Source organism: Solanum pennellii, chromosome 4 (genome assembly GCF_001406875.1).
Source record: "Solanum pennellii chromosome 4, SPENNV200".
Taxonomy (NCBI): Eukaryota; Viridiplantae; Streptophyta; class Magnoliopsida; order Solanales; family Solanaceae; genus Solanum; species Solanum pennellii.
The window spans coordinates 49,442,986-49,460,869 of record NC_028640.1 but is presented as its reverse complement, the minus strand read 5'-3'; the positions used below and the strand labels follow the sequence as shown (position 1 = coordinate 49,460,869).

The 17,884-nt window shown below is 31.9% G+C and overlaps 1 protein-coding gene across 3 annotated transcripts; it reads right to left on the bottom strand.

Annotated features, from left to right (window-relative positions):
• Nucleotides 1-302: 302 nt before the first annotated feature.
• LOC107017403 (proteoglycan 4-like) lies at nt 303-3,694 on the bottom strand. Of its 3 annotated transcripts, none has more exons than XM_027916310.1 (4): nt 3,583-3,694; nt 3,061-3,121; nt 1,965-2,932; nt 303-1,662 (listed from the first exon to the last, which is right to left on the bottom strand). In XM_027916310.1, exons 3-4 carry the CDS (start codon nt 2,907-2,909, stop codon nt 706-708), a joined length of 1,902 nt encoding a protein of 633 aa, XP_027772111.1. In that variant the 5' UTR covers nt 2,910-2,932; nt 3,061-3,121; nt 3,583-3,694; the 3' UTR covers nt 303-705. The 3 variants fall into 3 exon arrangements, with proteins under 3 accessions (XP_027772111.1, XP_027772112.1, XP_015073127.1); XM_027916311.1 differs by having other exon boundaries at nt 1,965-2,927; XM_015217641.2 differs by lacking the exon at nt 3,061-3,121 and having other exon boundaries at nt 1,965-2,927.
• Nucleotides 3,695-17,884: the final 14,190 nt, after the last annotated feature.

Here is a 17,884-nt window from a genome sequence, read left to right as displayed (position 1 = left end):
ATTGCTTTGATATTTGTTAGCGATATCGAATACCTAAATATTAGTTGTCCGTGGGACTCACTACGGACTTAAAAACCAAAATATATTTGCAGCTACTGCTTATCCTTTTTAGGACGAGTTTTGGGCGTATTCAGCTGCACACTTGTTCCCTTGATCTTGGTCTTCTTTTATACATGTTTGTATGTTGTTTCTTGTGTGGTTGAGTTTCAATATTTTCCTGATTCTGAAGTACTAAAATATTTATATAGGATACCTATACAAAGCCTAAAATGATTATAAAATCATAAGTTTTGCAAAAAAAATTGAGCTAGCCACCATTGACAATGGACAGATGGTGAAAAAACCTTTTCCTCTTTCTATATGGTAAAGATTGCTATAAAGATCAAAATTAACTTCATTTTTTCTACATCGTTTGACTATTTCAAGTATGTACTTCATTTGGTTGCTACACGTTCATCTACTTTCGATTGTTGACTTAGGCTCTTCTTTTCTTTTTGATGATGGAATTTGTTGATACTGAGGTGTGGCCTTGCAGACTCCACTTTTGAAGTTCATTCCTCCACAAAATCCTAAGTTTGCATGTCACTCAACCTTGACTCCCTAAGTCGTGGAGTCCTAATGGTTATTGGTTGATGGAATAGACTCTTCACTTTTTGCATACTCCATTTCGAGTGAAGGCTTAGAGTCGTGGTGTTTCTTTGGTTATTATGTAGACTCATGTGTACTCACTTTAGGTGAAGAAGTTGTGGAGTCATGGTGTTTTTTCGGTGATGGAGTAGATTCATGAGTAACCATTTTAGGTGAGGAAGTTGTGGAGTCATGGTGTTTCATTGGTGATGTCGTTGACTCATGTGTACCCGTTTTAGGTGAGGAAGATGCACACTCATGGTGTTTCTTTGGTGGAGTAGACTCATGCTTACCCGTTTTAGGTGAGGAAGTTGTAGACTCGTGGTGTTTCTTTGGTGATGGAGTAGAGTCATGTATTTTGGGTGAGGAAGCTGTGGAGTCATGGTGTTTTTTTGGTGATGGATTAGGATCATGTGTACTCATTTTAGGTGAGGAAGCTGTGGAGTCATGGTGTTGTTTTGGTGATGGATTAGGCTCATGTGTACTCATTTTGGGTGAGGAAGCAGTGGAGTCATGTTGTTTTTTGGGTGATGGCGTAGACTCTTTAGTTTCATGTGTATCGATTTCAGGTGAGGAAGAGTCTTTGTGTTTCATGGGGGATAGTGTAGACTCTTCACTTTTGGATGAGGAAGTTGTGACGTCCTCAGGTGACTTAGAAGATTCTTCATTAAGCGCTGTTGGAGATAATACATTTTTTACCGGAGGTTCGGTGCTCCTATGTTTGTTGGAGGATATATCTATTGAGTCTTCTTGCACTTGTGCTTTGCTAGTTGGTTCCACAACATCCACTGATTTGGTAGGTGACTCCACTTTGGAGGGCGTAGGTGCAAGGTCATGCTGAGTCTTGGGTGAGTCTGGAGACTTTTCATTCTTGTTGGATACATCCGTTCCCTCTCCTTTTTGTTCTGTCAACTCCGGATTGACTTCTATCTTTTTCTCAACCTCCAATGGTCCAAGCTTTGCATTAATATTCTTAATTGCAGTTGTTAATGATCTTGCATCACGAGCAGCTGCTAATCGTCCACCTGATGTTGCCTGTTTATGAGAATAAAAGAACATATCACCTATTCTTATTATCTAAAAAGTAATATCTCAGAAGTTGGCCAAATGATAATGAATTTCGCAACAACAGAAATATAGCTGAAATGTGTTTGCTCATGAATTTAGTTGACCCCCTACGAGCTCCCTTAATGAAAATCCTAGCTCCTCTACTACCCACCCTTCTTCATAGATCTGCCCCTGGGCACAGTAAGATCTAACAAACTGACAACATAATGTCACTTGAATCATTGAATGCTAGAAAAAGTATAAGTTACACAAACCATTTCATAGCTTACCTGTTCCAATTGTTGAGCCCTTTTCTTAAGAGCTTCTGAAGATGCTTCCTTGTAAATAAGTTTTAAAATGTAGACCAAGTGAGATTGGAGATTCTCTTTACGGTGTTCGTCTGCTTTGCATTGGGGAACAGTCGATTGGCAACCAACGGGATAAAAGGAACAATTGACAAGCTTCATTGTACAAATAGTTATACAATGCCGGTCCATTTCACGTCTCATAAGCATTTCTGGGCACTTCTGCTCACACTGAAGTATTTTGAAAGGACACTCCGAATCATGTTGTTCATGTTGAGCTGCACTAAATCTTGCATTACAACCCTCATTTTCACAGTGTATTTCCCTGAAACCACACGAAATGACATGTCTCGCAAGCTCTTCTTCAGACTTAAACTTCATATTGCAGTGAAAGGTGTTTTTGAAATCAACGTTTCGAATTACTGTTTGTGCCACGGTTTCCCTCCTAGCCATCAACCAAAAGCCATTTATTTCCATTTCTTGTACAAAATCATCTATTCTATCCTCTCTTCTTTCACTTAGTAACCAACCTGAAACCTTACTAAAAAAATTTCTCTTGGACTGACCAAAATCATCGATGAAATCTGAAATGTTATCATAAGGGTTGTCCGACACTATGGTTTCTGTTCCACCTTCTAAAACAACAGATTCAGCAACGAATGTCTCGCTTCTCTGGATAAGATAGTCGACCATTTCTCTTCTGATATCAACAGCCATAGAAGCAGGGCTCTTGAATAAACCACCAGTCGTGTTGTCAACACAAGCAGAGGCTAATCCTGTAAGGAATTCCTGTGCTACCTTTCGAACCATTTCTGCATCAAATAGATTACAAGAAAAGAGAGGACCTTCCTCTTTTACTTCTTCGAGATTTGTTGGTTTCATATCCCCTTCATTTCTAGGGGGATCCATGTTTGAAGAAGCTTCCAACATGTCTGAAGAGACAATTAACTGCACTACAGTAATCAGGATAGATGTTATTCCATTGTGCGTCAATAATCAATACAACAAAAAAATCATACCAACATAATTAGCATGATAGGCTGATCATGACTCGTGAAAGAAATAAGATTCAGCAACTAACATTTTTTAAGAAACAGAGACTTTTAGCTTCTTCCCAAGAACAGAAAAAATGTTTTTGCCTCCTATTAAAAGCAGAACATGCATTAGTTCAAGAAATAACACTCAGACATAACAAAAACATAAACCAAAAAAAAAAGATCATCTGAAACAAGACACTTAGAGTCAGAGTCTAAGCAAATTACTGAATCCCTTTACCTAAATATTCAAACCAAGAAAGAATCAAAGGAATCACTACGACAAAAACATTTTTTACCGGACTAAATATGTACATTAAACAAAGAGTGCTAAAGTTTTTATCGATATTAGTTAATTGTCATTAGATCCAATGTTGTTATAGGCTTTAGTTACATATATAAATAGTGTTAATTGCCGCTAAAACTGCATATTTAGTGGCAATTAACCTATTGTCGTTAAATAATTGCCACTAAATATGAGTTTTGATATAGTGAATGCCTCCAATTTAGAGCAATAAGAATCACACATAAAATTCAAAACAGAACATAGAAGAAGAAAGGAAGATCACCTCTAACTTATATGGTATAAACTTGGATCAAATGTAAAATACAAACCTAGAATCGAAAATCATATTTTTAGAGGAAGTTAAAATGTAGATAAAAAGATGAAGCAAAAATTTGTAAAAAGAGAAGACAATAAATTTGAGGGGAAAACAAAATAAAATAGTTTGTGAATATTTGAATGGTTTTGCATCTTTGTCTCCTCAATGGAACTGAATAATTTTCTACAAAATTAATTATCTAACCGATAAAACCGTCCCTCCATCATAACCACTCCTCTATCTATATTACAACTAAGTTTAAATGCACATTAAGCTTTATATTTGGATTTACAAGTCTCAATCTGAATACAAATTTAAATATTAATATATTACATTAAATAATTAAGACCGCTAACTTTCTCATTTTAAAATTTATGTTAAATAAATATCGTTCTTAAGGGTCAATTCGATTTTTCTAACTAAAGTATAATTTTTGTTATTGCAAACAAATATTTTCGTACATTATTCAAAAATAGGAAAATTTATAAATTAATTAGTTAATAATTCATACCAATTTTATTTTAAGAATGATCGATTTTGCCAAATAAGCTAATCTTGCAAGTAATTATTTTGAATTTAATTAGTTGTTACTATTTAATAAAAACGAGTTATAATTTAAATGGGTTAATTTAAGGTAATCTTATGTCCTAAGATGTTTGATTATGCATTTGTCAATATTTTAGGAACAAATTGCAAGTTGATATATGTTGATCAACTAAATTGAACATTCCTAGTGAATAAAATGTTCGGAAAAGGGTCTAAAATACCCTCAAAGTATTGGAAATGGTACAAAATTATCCTTATTGGAAATGGTACAAAATTATCCTTCATCCACCTATTGGCTCCAAAATACCCTACCCACCCACCTATTGGGTCTAAAATACCCTTGTCATCCACCTTTTGGTTCAAAATTGACCACTTATTTAACGGTTTTATATTTTAACTATTTAAATATTTTTTTAAATACGTGGCGCTCAACTATTTGTTATAATTTAACTTATTAGTATAATTTATAACTCAATCCACTACCCATCCATTACTAATTAAACCCTCCAAATTAATAAATCATTCACATTATTAATGCAACAATAGAAAAGCTACTGCCAATTGAGTGTTTAAAAAAACTTGAGAAGAAAATATCTATAGAAGTTAATTATCATACATTCAAGTGTCTAACTAAAAATTAACGATAAACTTAAAAGTCTGACTATGTTCATCTTAATTATTCTTACGTCCCAATTATGTGAGGTTACTTCATAGGTAACTTTTTTTCAAAATAATATATTAAAAGTTTTAAAACAAATCATAAATATTAATAAAAATTATATTTTAAAAAAGTGTATGAATTAATTCGGGATGTATTACTTCTTTACCTTTAATCATAAATTTCTAATTCAATCTTGAAAGAGAATCAAATTGAAAGTGTCCTCCTAAATAAGTGGCTCAACATAAATTTAATTGGGGCTTCGATTCGGACTCGAATAATTTTGGATGTCATTTTCATTAATCTATAATTTCATTGTGTTTTAGTAGTGTTTATGACGATTTTGATATCATAGTTGGATTATTAATTGGTTGGGGTTTAGTTAGTAATGGGTGGGTAGTGGGTCGGTTTATAAATAATACAAATAAATTAAATTATAATCAATAGTTGAACATCAAGTATTTTAAAAATATATAAATAGTTTAAATTTAGAATCATTAAATAAGTGGTCAATTTTGAACTCAAAGGTGGATGACAAGGGTATTTTGGAGCCAATAGGTGGATGAAAAGGGCATTTTGGAGCCAATAGGAGGATGAAGGGTAGTTTTGTACCATTTTCAATACTTCAAGGGTATTTTAGACCCTATTTCGTAAAATGTTAATGTTATTATGATTTTTGCCTCAAGAAAATAAAGAACATCCTTCTAAATTAATTTACTTTTTTCCGTACGCTTGTGTTTTTAAGTTTAAATAACTAAAGCACGCAGCCAAAAGCCTAAGAGAACCAAATATTGGATTGTGTTTGTCCTAATATACCTTTTAGGTTGATAATATGATATACTTTCTAGAGGAATATTAATATGTATATGTATATAAAGTTGTTATCAACATTTAAAAAATCATGTTTTCCCTTCAAATGGCATTAAAAGTCGATTGTTTTTAGTTGTATATAAATGCTTATTTTACATATGTTACATTACTAACTAAAAATATTTATGTGATACACGTGTATAAAAGTCCAAAACATAATCACTAATAATACCTCATATGAAAAGGTCTAAGTTTTTGGGGAAACATGATAATAAAGATATAGATGGAATTAAAATGAGGTTGATGTTGACAAATCTTTTGGATATAATATACTATTTCACAACCAAAAATACATTTTTGAAATCATTTTTCAAACTACGCTGATTTTCAAAGTTTGTCTGGTCTAATATAACATGAAAGTACTAATACTATATTTACTTTTTTTTCGGAATCGATTGGAAGATGGGTCTCTTATCAAATAGTGAGAGACAAAAAGAGATGCATATTCGTGGATTTGAATTGTAGATGTGTATATATTGGCTTGTTGACTTTTGCGTCCTAAGAAGTTTGACAATGCATTTGTCAAAAATTTAGGATCAAATTGCGTTGATGGCTTGATATGTGTGAATTAACCAAATTAAACGTTGTTTGACAAGTTTTCTAGTGAATTAAATGTTAATAAACTTGTTGTGGAGATGCTACGTGCCTTGACGTGTCTTGATTGATCATGCGAAAAGGAGATGCGTAGAAGCCTCAATAAGAAGGTGTTAGAGATTGATATAATGCGTATGAAGAGAGCTTGAGGCACGTCGAAGAAATGTTGGGAAAAGGTGATTAGACAAGCAATTTTAGTATACTGATGACATGATCTTAGATAGGATAGTATCCAGGTTGCGAATTGGAATAGAATGTTGGTAGGTATTTGAGTTTTGTCTCACTTTTTGGTGGGATTAGGTTACCGGGGAAGTGTGGCAACACCGTATCTATCATAGTATTATTGTAGAGATGTACTTTCTTGCTTTTGATATTATTTACCATCTGTTGTCTATTGTGTTTCATATAGGATCGAACATTGTTAGGTATTTGAGTTCTTTTAAATGTTCTATACTGTGTTTCTTATTAATTGACATATTTTTTTCACTGTCGTATTTTCCTTTTGTAACAGCTTTGTTTTGTTGCACTTAAGCCAATGACTTTTCAAAAATAACCTCTCTACGATATGAGATAGACATAAGTTCGATGTATATTCTACCTTTTTAGAAATTACACTTGTTAAATAGTACAGAATATGTTATTGATATTATAATTTTCACCTCAAAAAAATAAATAACATCCTTTTAAATTAATGCAAAAAAAATATTTTTAGTTCGCTTGCGTTTTTCAATGTCAATTACTAAAGTTCATGGCTAAAGTGTTGGGTTGTATTTTGTACTAATATATCTTTTAGGCTGATAATTATATGTTATATATACTTTCTAGAGGAATACAAATATTGATAATAATAATAATAATAATAATAATAATTTTATAGTCATAAAAGAGAATCACCAAAAATATCTATTACAAGAAATAACGACAGATATGTATATGTAATATATTTGTAATAAAGTTGTTATATACATTTTAAAGAATTATTTCATTTTCTTTTTTCCATCAATTTGAATTAAATCATCGTTCTTTGTAAGTTTTGGATTTGAGTCGTCCATGTGGATTGACCCGATCCAAATCAAATCAAGAATTTTTTTTTCTGAATTAATAAAAAAAAGAGAAAAGGATAAGTATTAATTTAAAAAAGGAGTGGGAACAGTTACATGTAACTGTTCCAACGTTAATAATCACCTTATTAAAATTAATTTCTTTTTGGCTTCTTCTTTTGTTTAAACGCTTCAGAAAGTGAGAAACACAAAGAAGAATAACAAAAAACTCTAAAGTTAAGATTTGAAGCACAAAGATACACAAATCTTTTAGTAAACGTTGTTTAAATATTTTTAATGGTATCAGAGCCACGGTTAAATGCTCCATGATATTGTAGTTCAAATTATATACTGATTGTGTGTTATAAAATACATATACATACATCTTGTGTCAAAAATATTTATATGAAGATCAGTATATTTTTATTTAAAACTATGGTGAAGTTTAATTCATAAGTTAAAAGAAAAATTGAAATTTATTATAAATCTAAGAACATACCTTCAATTCTTCAACTTGGTATTCTGACGATGTGATGTCTTTTATTTTTTGTTGGGGAAACAATCAAATATGCTCAGTTTTTTTTGTTGTTAAGGTAGAGAATAATTTTATTTTATTCCTGGATGAAGGAAATAGAGAATATTTTTTTTCTCTATTATGAATGAAGTGTGAAGCGTGAATCGTTTTTTGATCTGTTTTTTTTTAGTTTTTAATCTAAAATAAAAGGTTGAAAAAGAGAAAGAGTTTGAGTTGGATAAGGACTTGAAAAAGTCATTGTTCCTAAATAATCATCATAATAATAGTAATAATAATAATAATAATAATAATAATAATAATAATAATAATAATAATAATATTAATGATGATATTAATAATAAAATAAGAAAAAAATAATAATAAATAGTTTAAGAAACAATCATACTCTTTTTTATTGAAAATTGAAAAGAAAAGGATAAATAAATGGTCCCATACATTTTTTTTCTTTTGGAACGTGTAAGGTTTTTTGTCCTTTTCAGTTAAGAATTAAAAAGAAAAAAAATAAGATGATCAAATTTTGTTTAGTATAATATTATACTATATTGTTTGAAATAAAATATTATTATTTTTATGACAAAAGACAATGGTTTTGTAGTATTTTTTTTTAACAAAGTATTCGTTTTAGTATTAAATTTAACATAGATTTTCTCAACTGGTCAAATAAGATTGTGGTTCATTATTTTTATTTTTTTTAAAGGCCTTGAGTAATCTTCTTTATTTAATAAAGAATAGTGATCACTTTTTCTTTGACTAGATTATAATTTTAAATTAGTTTAATCCTTACATTCCTTGAACATTTCCTTGTATTTTATGAAAATTTGCGACGTATGTTGTCGCATTAAATGGTATTAACCTTATTTTTGTTTTGTTGCCATTTCAAATATGTCTGAACGGGAACATACTCAAACTACTCCAAGTGAGAGTTCCCAAAGTCGAGCAGAAGGACAAGAGTAAGCCGCCGTAAGACATGTTTTCGAGGGCGTAAAATCATATAGATTGGTGTCACAAGGGCGACACAAAATTTGTCAAGGAACCTAAGGGTCATTCGGAGGGAAAAAGAGAGAAAATTTAAAGAGTTTGAGTCATTGAAGATGTCCCATAATGTGTCAGCACATGATTTTATTCATCTTTTTGAAATAAAATTGGCTGAATTAGTTTATTATAAGGAAATTTCAGATTGGAGAGCCTTAGCTTATTTAACAGACGCTCTATGTGAACCTTGGGGGTATTAGATTGACTGATGTTTATCGTGACATATGACACAGTCAACCTTTTAGGGTTTACATTAGTGTCTTGAAGACTTGTGGGAGCATTTCAGTCTTTGAATTACTTGTAATCTTTAGTTGCTTATTTTTTTTAAAGATATGAAATATGTAGCTTTTGCTAATCTCAAATTATGTTATTAAACTTAAAAATCCTTGCTACCAAAGTCTACAAAATATTAGTTATACACATTAAGAAATTTGACTTAAATTTTGATTAAATATTTAATTTGTAGATGATGATTGGATGCATACGTATCTTTTCGACTTTACATAAAATGTGAAATATTTATGAGAAATAATTGCTTGAATGTGTATGTGGCATGCATAATTAATTAAAATTCTTGCCTAATTATATGTCAATAACAGACACAGCATCAAAAAGTATCATTGGTGACTTACACAAAGGGAAAAAACTTAATAATGATTATTACTACATTTGGAGTCGTAAAATATGGTATGTACTGGAAGAGCAAAATGTTTTGGAAAATACAAACCATGTTTTGAATGAACCAGAAGAGGGTAATACTGCACAACACAGAAGGGATCTTGAAGCTTACAAAGCTTGGAAGAAGGCTAACTCCACTGCACGTGGAATAATAGTTAGTTCTGTAATCGATGACCTCATACATGAATGTGAGGAATTCTCCACTGCTCATGCTATGTGGGCACATCTGCGAGGAACGTATGGGGGTACGTCTGTTACCGGCCTCCGACAGTTGACTATCAAATTTGACACTTACAAAAAACGTCATGATCAGAATATCAAACAACACCTTAGGGTGATGTCAACCATGATAACTCAACTCAAGAGTGCTGGTCATGTTCTTTCATATGAGCAACAAGTTCTTTCATATGAGCAACTAGGTTAACTTGACCCATAATGATAGTATCAAAACCTTTTTCTATGTTTCACGTCATGTTGAACTTGAAGATGAGCGCCTTGGTGCTGCGAAGGCTCCTTTTAATGCCTTTGTAGCAGTGTCAAGTGGTACAAAATCTTCAGGTTTCAAGCGCAAGAAAAACTGTAAAAGAAATGGGAAAGACAAAGAGACTTGAGAAGGACCATCTAAGAAAAAGAAGAAACCAAATTCCAAGAAAGTAAAACATTTTTTAAGAAGAGAGACAAGAGAAAAATGAAGTGCTACAATTGTCAAATGTGGGGCATTTCACTTGTGAATGCACTGAGCCTAGAAAGGTGGCATTTCTAAATAACGCATCTCTAAGTGCTACATATGTTTCTAGTACTTCTTTACTAATTGAATCTTATCCTATATGGATTGTAGACTCAGGATCCACCAACCACGTAAGTCGAGATAAAGAGGCTTTTGTGGAGTTTGGTCGAGTTTCATCAAAATCAAGGTGGATCTATGTAGGAAATAATGCTAGGCTTGAAATCAAAGGTATAGGCACTTGCAAAGTGGACTTGCGTGGTGTCCATTCCTTGATGTTGCATACATCCTATATACTCCAGAGATTCGACGAAACATAGTGTCTGTGTCTGTTCTTTTAGACGTTGGTTTTGATTAGTTTTTTAGTCATAATGGTGTTAGAATAACTCTAGATAATGTTTTGTACATTGTTATGACCGTTTTATCGTATTAGATTGTAATCCTTCGACTTATGACTATTATGTTGACCTTTGTGTAATGACATGTTATTCAAGTACAATGATGTCAATGTTATTACACGACATGCTAGATTAGGTCACATAGGGAAAGATCGAATGAATATGTTGGTAAAAGAAGGACATTTTGGTTGTTTCACCAAAATTTAAATGACAACTTGTGAAAAGGTAAAAGAAGGACATTTTGGTTGTTTCACCAAAATTTAAATGACAACTTGTGAAAATTGTATTGCTGGATAGATTACACGTAAACCATTTGGAAAGGCTAAGAGAGATGAATTCTCACTTCAATTAATTCGTTTTGATATTTGTGGTCCAATGAATGTAAGGACAAGGTCTGGTGCTACATATTTCATTACATTTATTGATGATTTAACGCATTTTGGTTATGTCTATTTGATTTCTCATAAATCTGAAGCACTTGAGAGCTTTAAAAGATATCTGAATGAAGTTGAAAATTAATTAGATAAAAGCATACAAGCTTTAAGAACCTATCGAGGACGTGAATATTTGTTAAAATAGTTTGAAGAATTATGTACTGAAAAAGGTATTATCATACAGTTAACTACTCCTTATACACCTCAACAAAATGGTGTAGCTGAAAGAAGGAATATAACATTATTAGAGATGACAAGATCAATGATGACGCAGACAAATTTGTCTATCTCTTTCTTTGGAGATGCTTTATTGACTGTGGCTTAAATATTTAACAAATTGCCTTCTAAGTCAGTGTCTTCCACTCCTTATGAACTTTGGACTGGTCATAAAACAAACCTGAATGATCTACAACCGTGGGGTTGTGCAGCATATATTAAAGACTGTTTTGGTGTGTTTGGTAAACTAAGTCTAAAAGGAAAAAATGTATCTTTATGAGGTACTCTAAACACCCTAAAGGATATGTGTTCATCGATGAACTGGAGTATGGAAGTATTACTGAAATCGTATTACAAGATGTCAGATTTTTGGAAAATGATTTTCACAAAAAGGGTGAAATAGCTGATGTTGAGCCTCTGTACGAAATATTGAATTCAGAAGATCAGATAATGTTGTCAAACTTACTTGATAATTCAATGGATCAAGAAATGGTTCCTGGTTCGAGTGGGAGTTATGAATCTCAAAATCTTAAAGTGGAATCTGAACTTCAAATACATAAGAGTACAGGAAAAGGTGTACCTAAACGATCTTATGAGATTGAGGATTATGTTTTCCTGGTATCCCCCACAGAATTGGATGAACCTAATTCTGAAACTGAGGCATTATCAAAACCTGAAAGGGAAGAATGGTTAAAAGCGATGAAAGAAGAATTAGAGTCCATTGAAACCAACAAAGTCTGGAATCTAGTTGACCTTCCTAAGGAACGTAAAGCTATTGGGAATAAATGGATTCTTAAAGTTGAATGTAAATTGGATGGGTCAATATAAAGACACAAAGCACAATTGGTTGCAAAAGGTTTTACTCAAGAAGTTGGAATAGACTATGAGGAAACTTTTTCACCAGTTGTGAAGTTTACATCCATACGATTACTTTTAGCTATTGTTGCACGTTTAGATCTAGAATTACACCAAATGGATGTGAAGACCGCTTTTATCAATGGAGAATTAAACGAAGAAATCTACATGGAACAACCAGTTGGTTTCGTTGTTGAAGGTCAAGAAAAGAAAGTCTGTAGATTGAAAAGATTAATTTATGGCCTAAAGCAATCTTCAAGGCAATGGTATCTGAGATTTCATAAGGAGGTCATGTCATTTGATTTCACCATGATCGATGAAGACTATTCCATCTATGTAAAAAAGTCCAACGGAAAATTTGTAATTCTTTTTCTTTACGTTGATGATATTTTTTTAGTTGGAAATAATTTGGAGTATGTAAAAACTGTCAAGTCATGGATTTCAAAATCATTTGATATGAAAGATATGGTTGAAGCAGATTATATATTGGGTGTGAAGATCCAAAGAGATAGTTCCAAGGAATTTTTGAGTTTATCTCAAGAAACTTATATAAAGAAATATTGGAATATTTTCGAATGAATTGTTGCAAATCCATGGACACTTCAGTAGCAAGGGGTGAAACTTTAAGCCTTGAAATGTCTCTAAAGGCAGAAAGATAAAAGGAATACATGTCTCGAGTTCCTTATTCTAGTGCTGTGGGAGTTTGATGTATGCTATGATGTGTACCCGCCCAGACATTTGTTATGCCGTAAGTCTAGTTAGAAGGTATCAATCCAATCCTGGAATAGATCAATGGAAAATATTAAAGAGAATATTTTGATATCTGATGGAAACTAGAGATTATGCACTATGTCATAGTGGATCTGATTTAGTCATTAGAGGTTATACAAATGTTGATTGGGCTGGTGATCGGGATGATAGAAAATCAACATCCAGTTATGCTTTCTTACTAAATGGTGGTGCTATTTCATGGAAAAGTAAGAAGCAAACTTGCACAAATCTTTCAACAATGGAATCTGAATTTGTGGCTAGTGCGTCTGCAGTACAAGAAGTTGTTTGGTTAAAGAGATTCTTTGAACATTTGAGTAACAAAGAATTCAAAGGGTCCAATGATTCTATATTGTGAGAGTCAAGCGGCTATCACATACACAAAGGATACTAAGTATCATAGCAAGACCAAACACATTGACATCAAGTATAACCTTGTGAGAGACGTAATGACAAATGGAGAAATAACTTCACAATACATTCCTACACGTGAAATGATAGCAGATCCTTTTACGAAGGTCATCTCTAGAGATTTGTTTGAAAATCCTGTTAAGACTCTAGGTTTACGTAAAGTAGGATGATATTTCAGTATTGTAAAATGAATTATTGTTATAATATTCTCCTCTCTATATAAAATAATTGAATTTATGTTCAAATATAGTATGCATGTGATATTTTTTTTGAAATAAAGTGTGTCGAACAAGTCATATGATTGACTCTCTCATACGAGAAATCACCTCTACGTCGAGGAACATGAAGAGATGAATTTCACCACCATATTTAGACTTGTTTTATGAACCAGACAAATATTTCTCTAAGAAAATGAGTTTAAAGAAAACTGGAAAAGAGAAACTAGGGTTAAACATCTTGAGGTGTTTAAACCGAGATCTGCACGATGTTGGATAATTTGGATGATGAGACACATACACCAGTATAAGGTGAAAACATCGTAGCACGTGTTTCATACCACGTGTATCTAGCGATCAACGAGTCAATGAAAGAATATTCCCTGCTTCTTCATTGTGTGAGACCCAGAAAAGTTAAAATGACTTTTCAATAAAATATCCTTTGACCTTTTGCTGTTTCTTGAAGTTTCATTCGATGTTGCTTCTTTAGCCTATTACTAATAGCCATGAATGATTCGGCAATGCAGTGCATGTCTAGGAAAGCAGTTGAATAGGAGCAGATGGATTCAAGTAGAAAGGAAAGATTTTAAATGAATAATAAACTTATAAACACAAGCCGACTGTTGCACTTACCATGTTGGCATTGAGTGTAATTGTGCGTATAAAGTTAAACATGAACTCGAGTTAACCTCTTTAAGAGGATGAGGGATCGAATAAGTAACTATTGAAGTAGTGAATGGAGTTTGAGTATTGTGAGTAATGATGTTCTTTTTAGTAATATTGAATTCTTTCCACATGTGATTGAATTCCTATGTAGGGCTTGTAAAACCTTAAAGGTAAGCTCTTGATGCTCACAGATCGCACGAACTATTTGTCGTGTGAATTGTGTTTAGTTGATGTTATGTTGGCTTGGGTCTTGTCCACCATGTGCGAAGTGGGAGATGTAACTTTTGAATTAGGGTCGCTCCATGTGAATCGACCCGACCCGAAACAACCCAATAATTTTTTTCTGAATAAAAAAAAGAAAAAAAGATAAGTATTAAATTAAAAAAGGGGTGGGAATAGTTACGTGTAACTGTTCCAACGTTAATAATCACCTTTTTTAAATTAGTTTCTTTTTGGCTTTTTCTTTTGATTGAATGCTTCAGAAAGTGAGAAACCAAAAAAAAAAAGAACAACAAAAAACTCTAAAGTTTAGATTAAAATCACAATAAGACATTTAGTGTGTGAAACTATCTTTGTTTCCTAGTAATTCAAAGAAGGATTTGGAGCAAATCATTCAATTCGTGAATTTTCATTCCGCTGCAACAATCAAAGGTACACAAATCTTGTATTAAACGTTGTTTAAATATTTTCATTCTTTCATTGTATTTAAGTATTTGTTATTTTACGTAAAATAATTGACAAAGCTATTATTATGTGATACACGTGTATAAAAGTCTCAAAACATTTAATCGATATAATACCTAGTATGATAAGTTCTAAGTTCTTAGTAATGATGATAATATATAAGTCTGATTAAACCAAAATGATGTTGATGTTGACAATTCTTTTAAAATAAAGTTGTTATTGAAGACTAGAATCTTGAATGAGAGTCGATTTATTTATAAATGTTGAAAAAAGAGTAACCGACCAAAATGGAAAGTTGCTTCATTTGAGAAACAAGATTTTTTTGAACATTTAGCGCTAACACCTAAACGTGAAAGTTAGTGGGGTACATTTTTTATAAAAAAACATAAAGAGAAAAACAGAGTCGGTAGATGTAAAGTATCAATGGTGGTACAAATTTCGCAGAAAGACTTAGTGTTTATTATATGGAGATATATTCTTTCATAATAAATACTATCACTCTAGGATACCTAATTATATAGTTTGGCTGAACATTAGAAACTTGATATGCGCTTATTCTTTGTATTCTTCTGGAGAATTCTCGGAACTAGCTAGTGAAGATTAATGGATATAATTGAATTGAATTTGAATGGATTAACTGTAAAAGAAAACTTAACCATATTTCATGAAAATAACAATCAAAGGATGGACCCTATCTACAAAAAAAAATCTATATAAATTTTCTTTGAAAATTTAGTAACATATTTCTATTCCATTTATTTGTATTATGAGGAAAATAATATTATTAGGTCAAAATTGATATGGATTTGACGGCTGTTCAGACTCCAGGAGGTGCCTCCTGTGGAGCTATGGATCTGGTGATTGGTAGACTCAACTTCCGTCGGGTTCTCGTGAAATGATTGTAAACTTTTCAAAAATTTTCTTAAATCTTTTGGAATTGGAATGTTAAGATTCTTTGTGTTTTTATCATGTTTTTTTTTTTTTATAATTGTGGTGTCTTGACTAGATTTTATACATCTAGACAGATTTCACGGGATATCTTACACATGTGAAGAAATTACCTTCGTGTTTTTTTGGTCTCTGCTGGAATTTGAACCCGAAAATGATTCTCAGTTCACCTTATTGACCATTAGGACACAAATGAATTGGGTGGAGTAATTGAAAGTTTATACCTAGGATTTGAGTTTTAATAAGCATTTACGTTCTTATCAAGTCTTTAACCTAATTGTTTGTATAGAACGAAGGAAATAAAGAGGCGTATTTGTGTCTCTAGGCAAGACGGAGAACAGGAGTTTATGATATTGCAGTGAAGTTTGAGAAAAAGGTATATAATGCTACTACTAGTCAGGTATTTGTGCAGTCTAAACTCGTTATATCTTTTATTTGAATGATGCATATCAATTGACGTTGCTATTGCTGCTTGTATTAACTTTCTTTCGTTTTTCCAGTCATCTAGACATGTTGTATACATTCTAACTTAAATTTATCAAATATTTCAGAAAGATTATCTGAAATATTGAAGTAGTCATTAGTCAATAGCTTGAGGATTTATAAGACCTCATTTTTTTTGATTAAGAGTAAGTTGTTTGAATATGAATGACTAAGACTATTTTTCAACAACTCTGAATCTGTATAATCGTTAAGATTAAGAGAACGAATTCTGGTGCTAAACTTGATGATCGTTTAGGACAAGTTGACAAACGATTAGAGAAAATTAAGGCTCATTCAAAAAAAGGTGGAGACATTTGGTTGATATTAGCAAAAAACTAAACTATGATGCTAAAGTTTTTAGGGACATTAAACGTCTAACTAAGGACATGATATGATTAGGAAGTCATGCAAGCATCGACGACATGGGAACAGGTGCAATAGCACAGTAGTTCCTCCAGTTGATTTGCATAATGATTGTGTTGAAAATAACCAAAGTTAGATGATGAAGAACAAAATATTTAATGATAATTTCTTATATTCTTTTTTCCTAGACTCTTAAGAGATTGTTATGACAAACACAATCCATAATATAAATCTAGGTCTCTTGCTCTATTAAGATGATTTCTCCAATGTTTATAAAGTAAATTAACTGTTGCAATGTATAAATCTCTACCCTTCTAATAAAGCTATAATTTTTTTTGCAGGAATCTTAGATCCAAAGAAGCTATTAGGAGGCCTTCAGTATTTTCAATTAAAAGGAGCAAGTCATTATTTGCATCCATGATATGTTTTTGGATAAGTTTTTGGGAAGTAGAAAGTGTTTATTTTTTTCAAAATTGCTTGTTTCGAAAAAAAAAGAAGTTGAGGTGTTTAACCAAACTCTTGGGAGAATGTAAGTGCGTTTGAGGAGTAGCTGAAGTTGTTTTGAAGCCAGATAAGTAGTTCTTCCCTAAATCATTTTTGAGATGATATGCCTGGGATAAGTTTTAAAGTTCGTCAAACACTAATTATTGTTCAAAAGTATTTTTTTCTTTATCGACCAAAAAGAAATTATTTCTCACCAAAAATGCTTTTTTGAGAACATTTTGGAAACTGAATACTAGACGACAATACTCATAATATATTTATCTTTTTCAGGGGAGATTGGAAGGTCGAGCCCTCATCAAACAGTGAGAGAGATGAGAAGAGATCTATTTTCAGTGGCTTTGAATTTATAAATTATATATCTTGGCATTGGAAGTTTTACTATTTATTTCATCATATTTTAGGATAAAAATTGCCTTTATGTTGCTTGAGATATGTTAATTAACTGAACAAATGATGATTGTCAAGTTTCCTATTGAATTTTTTCTTGCTTTGACTTCATGGAAGATGATATTAACAATTAGTATCAGAAAAAAACCTTTAAATACTTCAACATCAAATGATTTTTCACCGCCCACATATATCTATCTATCTATCGATCTATCTATATGTATATATATCATCTTCCATGAAGTCAATGCAACAATATA

What these genes read in the sequence shown, in the direction of transcription:
- LOC107017403 (XM_027916310.1), bottom strand. Translation starts at nt 2,909, where the DNA reads ATGTTGGAAGCTTCTTCAAACATGGATCCCCCTAGAAATGAAGGGGAT. An exon ending in GGGCTCAACAATTGGAACAG is followed by an intron (nt 1,663 to 1,964) that starts GTAAGCTATGAA and finishes TCTCATAAACAG; the next exon opens with GCAACATCAGGTGGACGATT.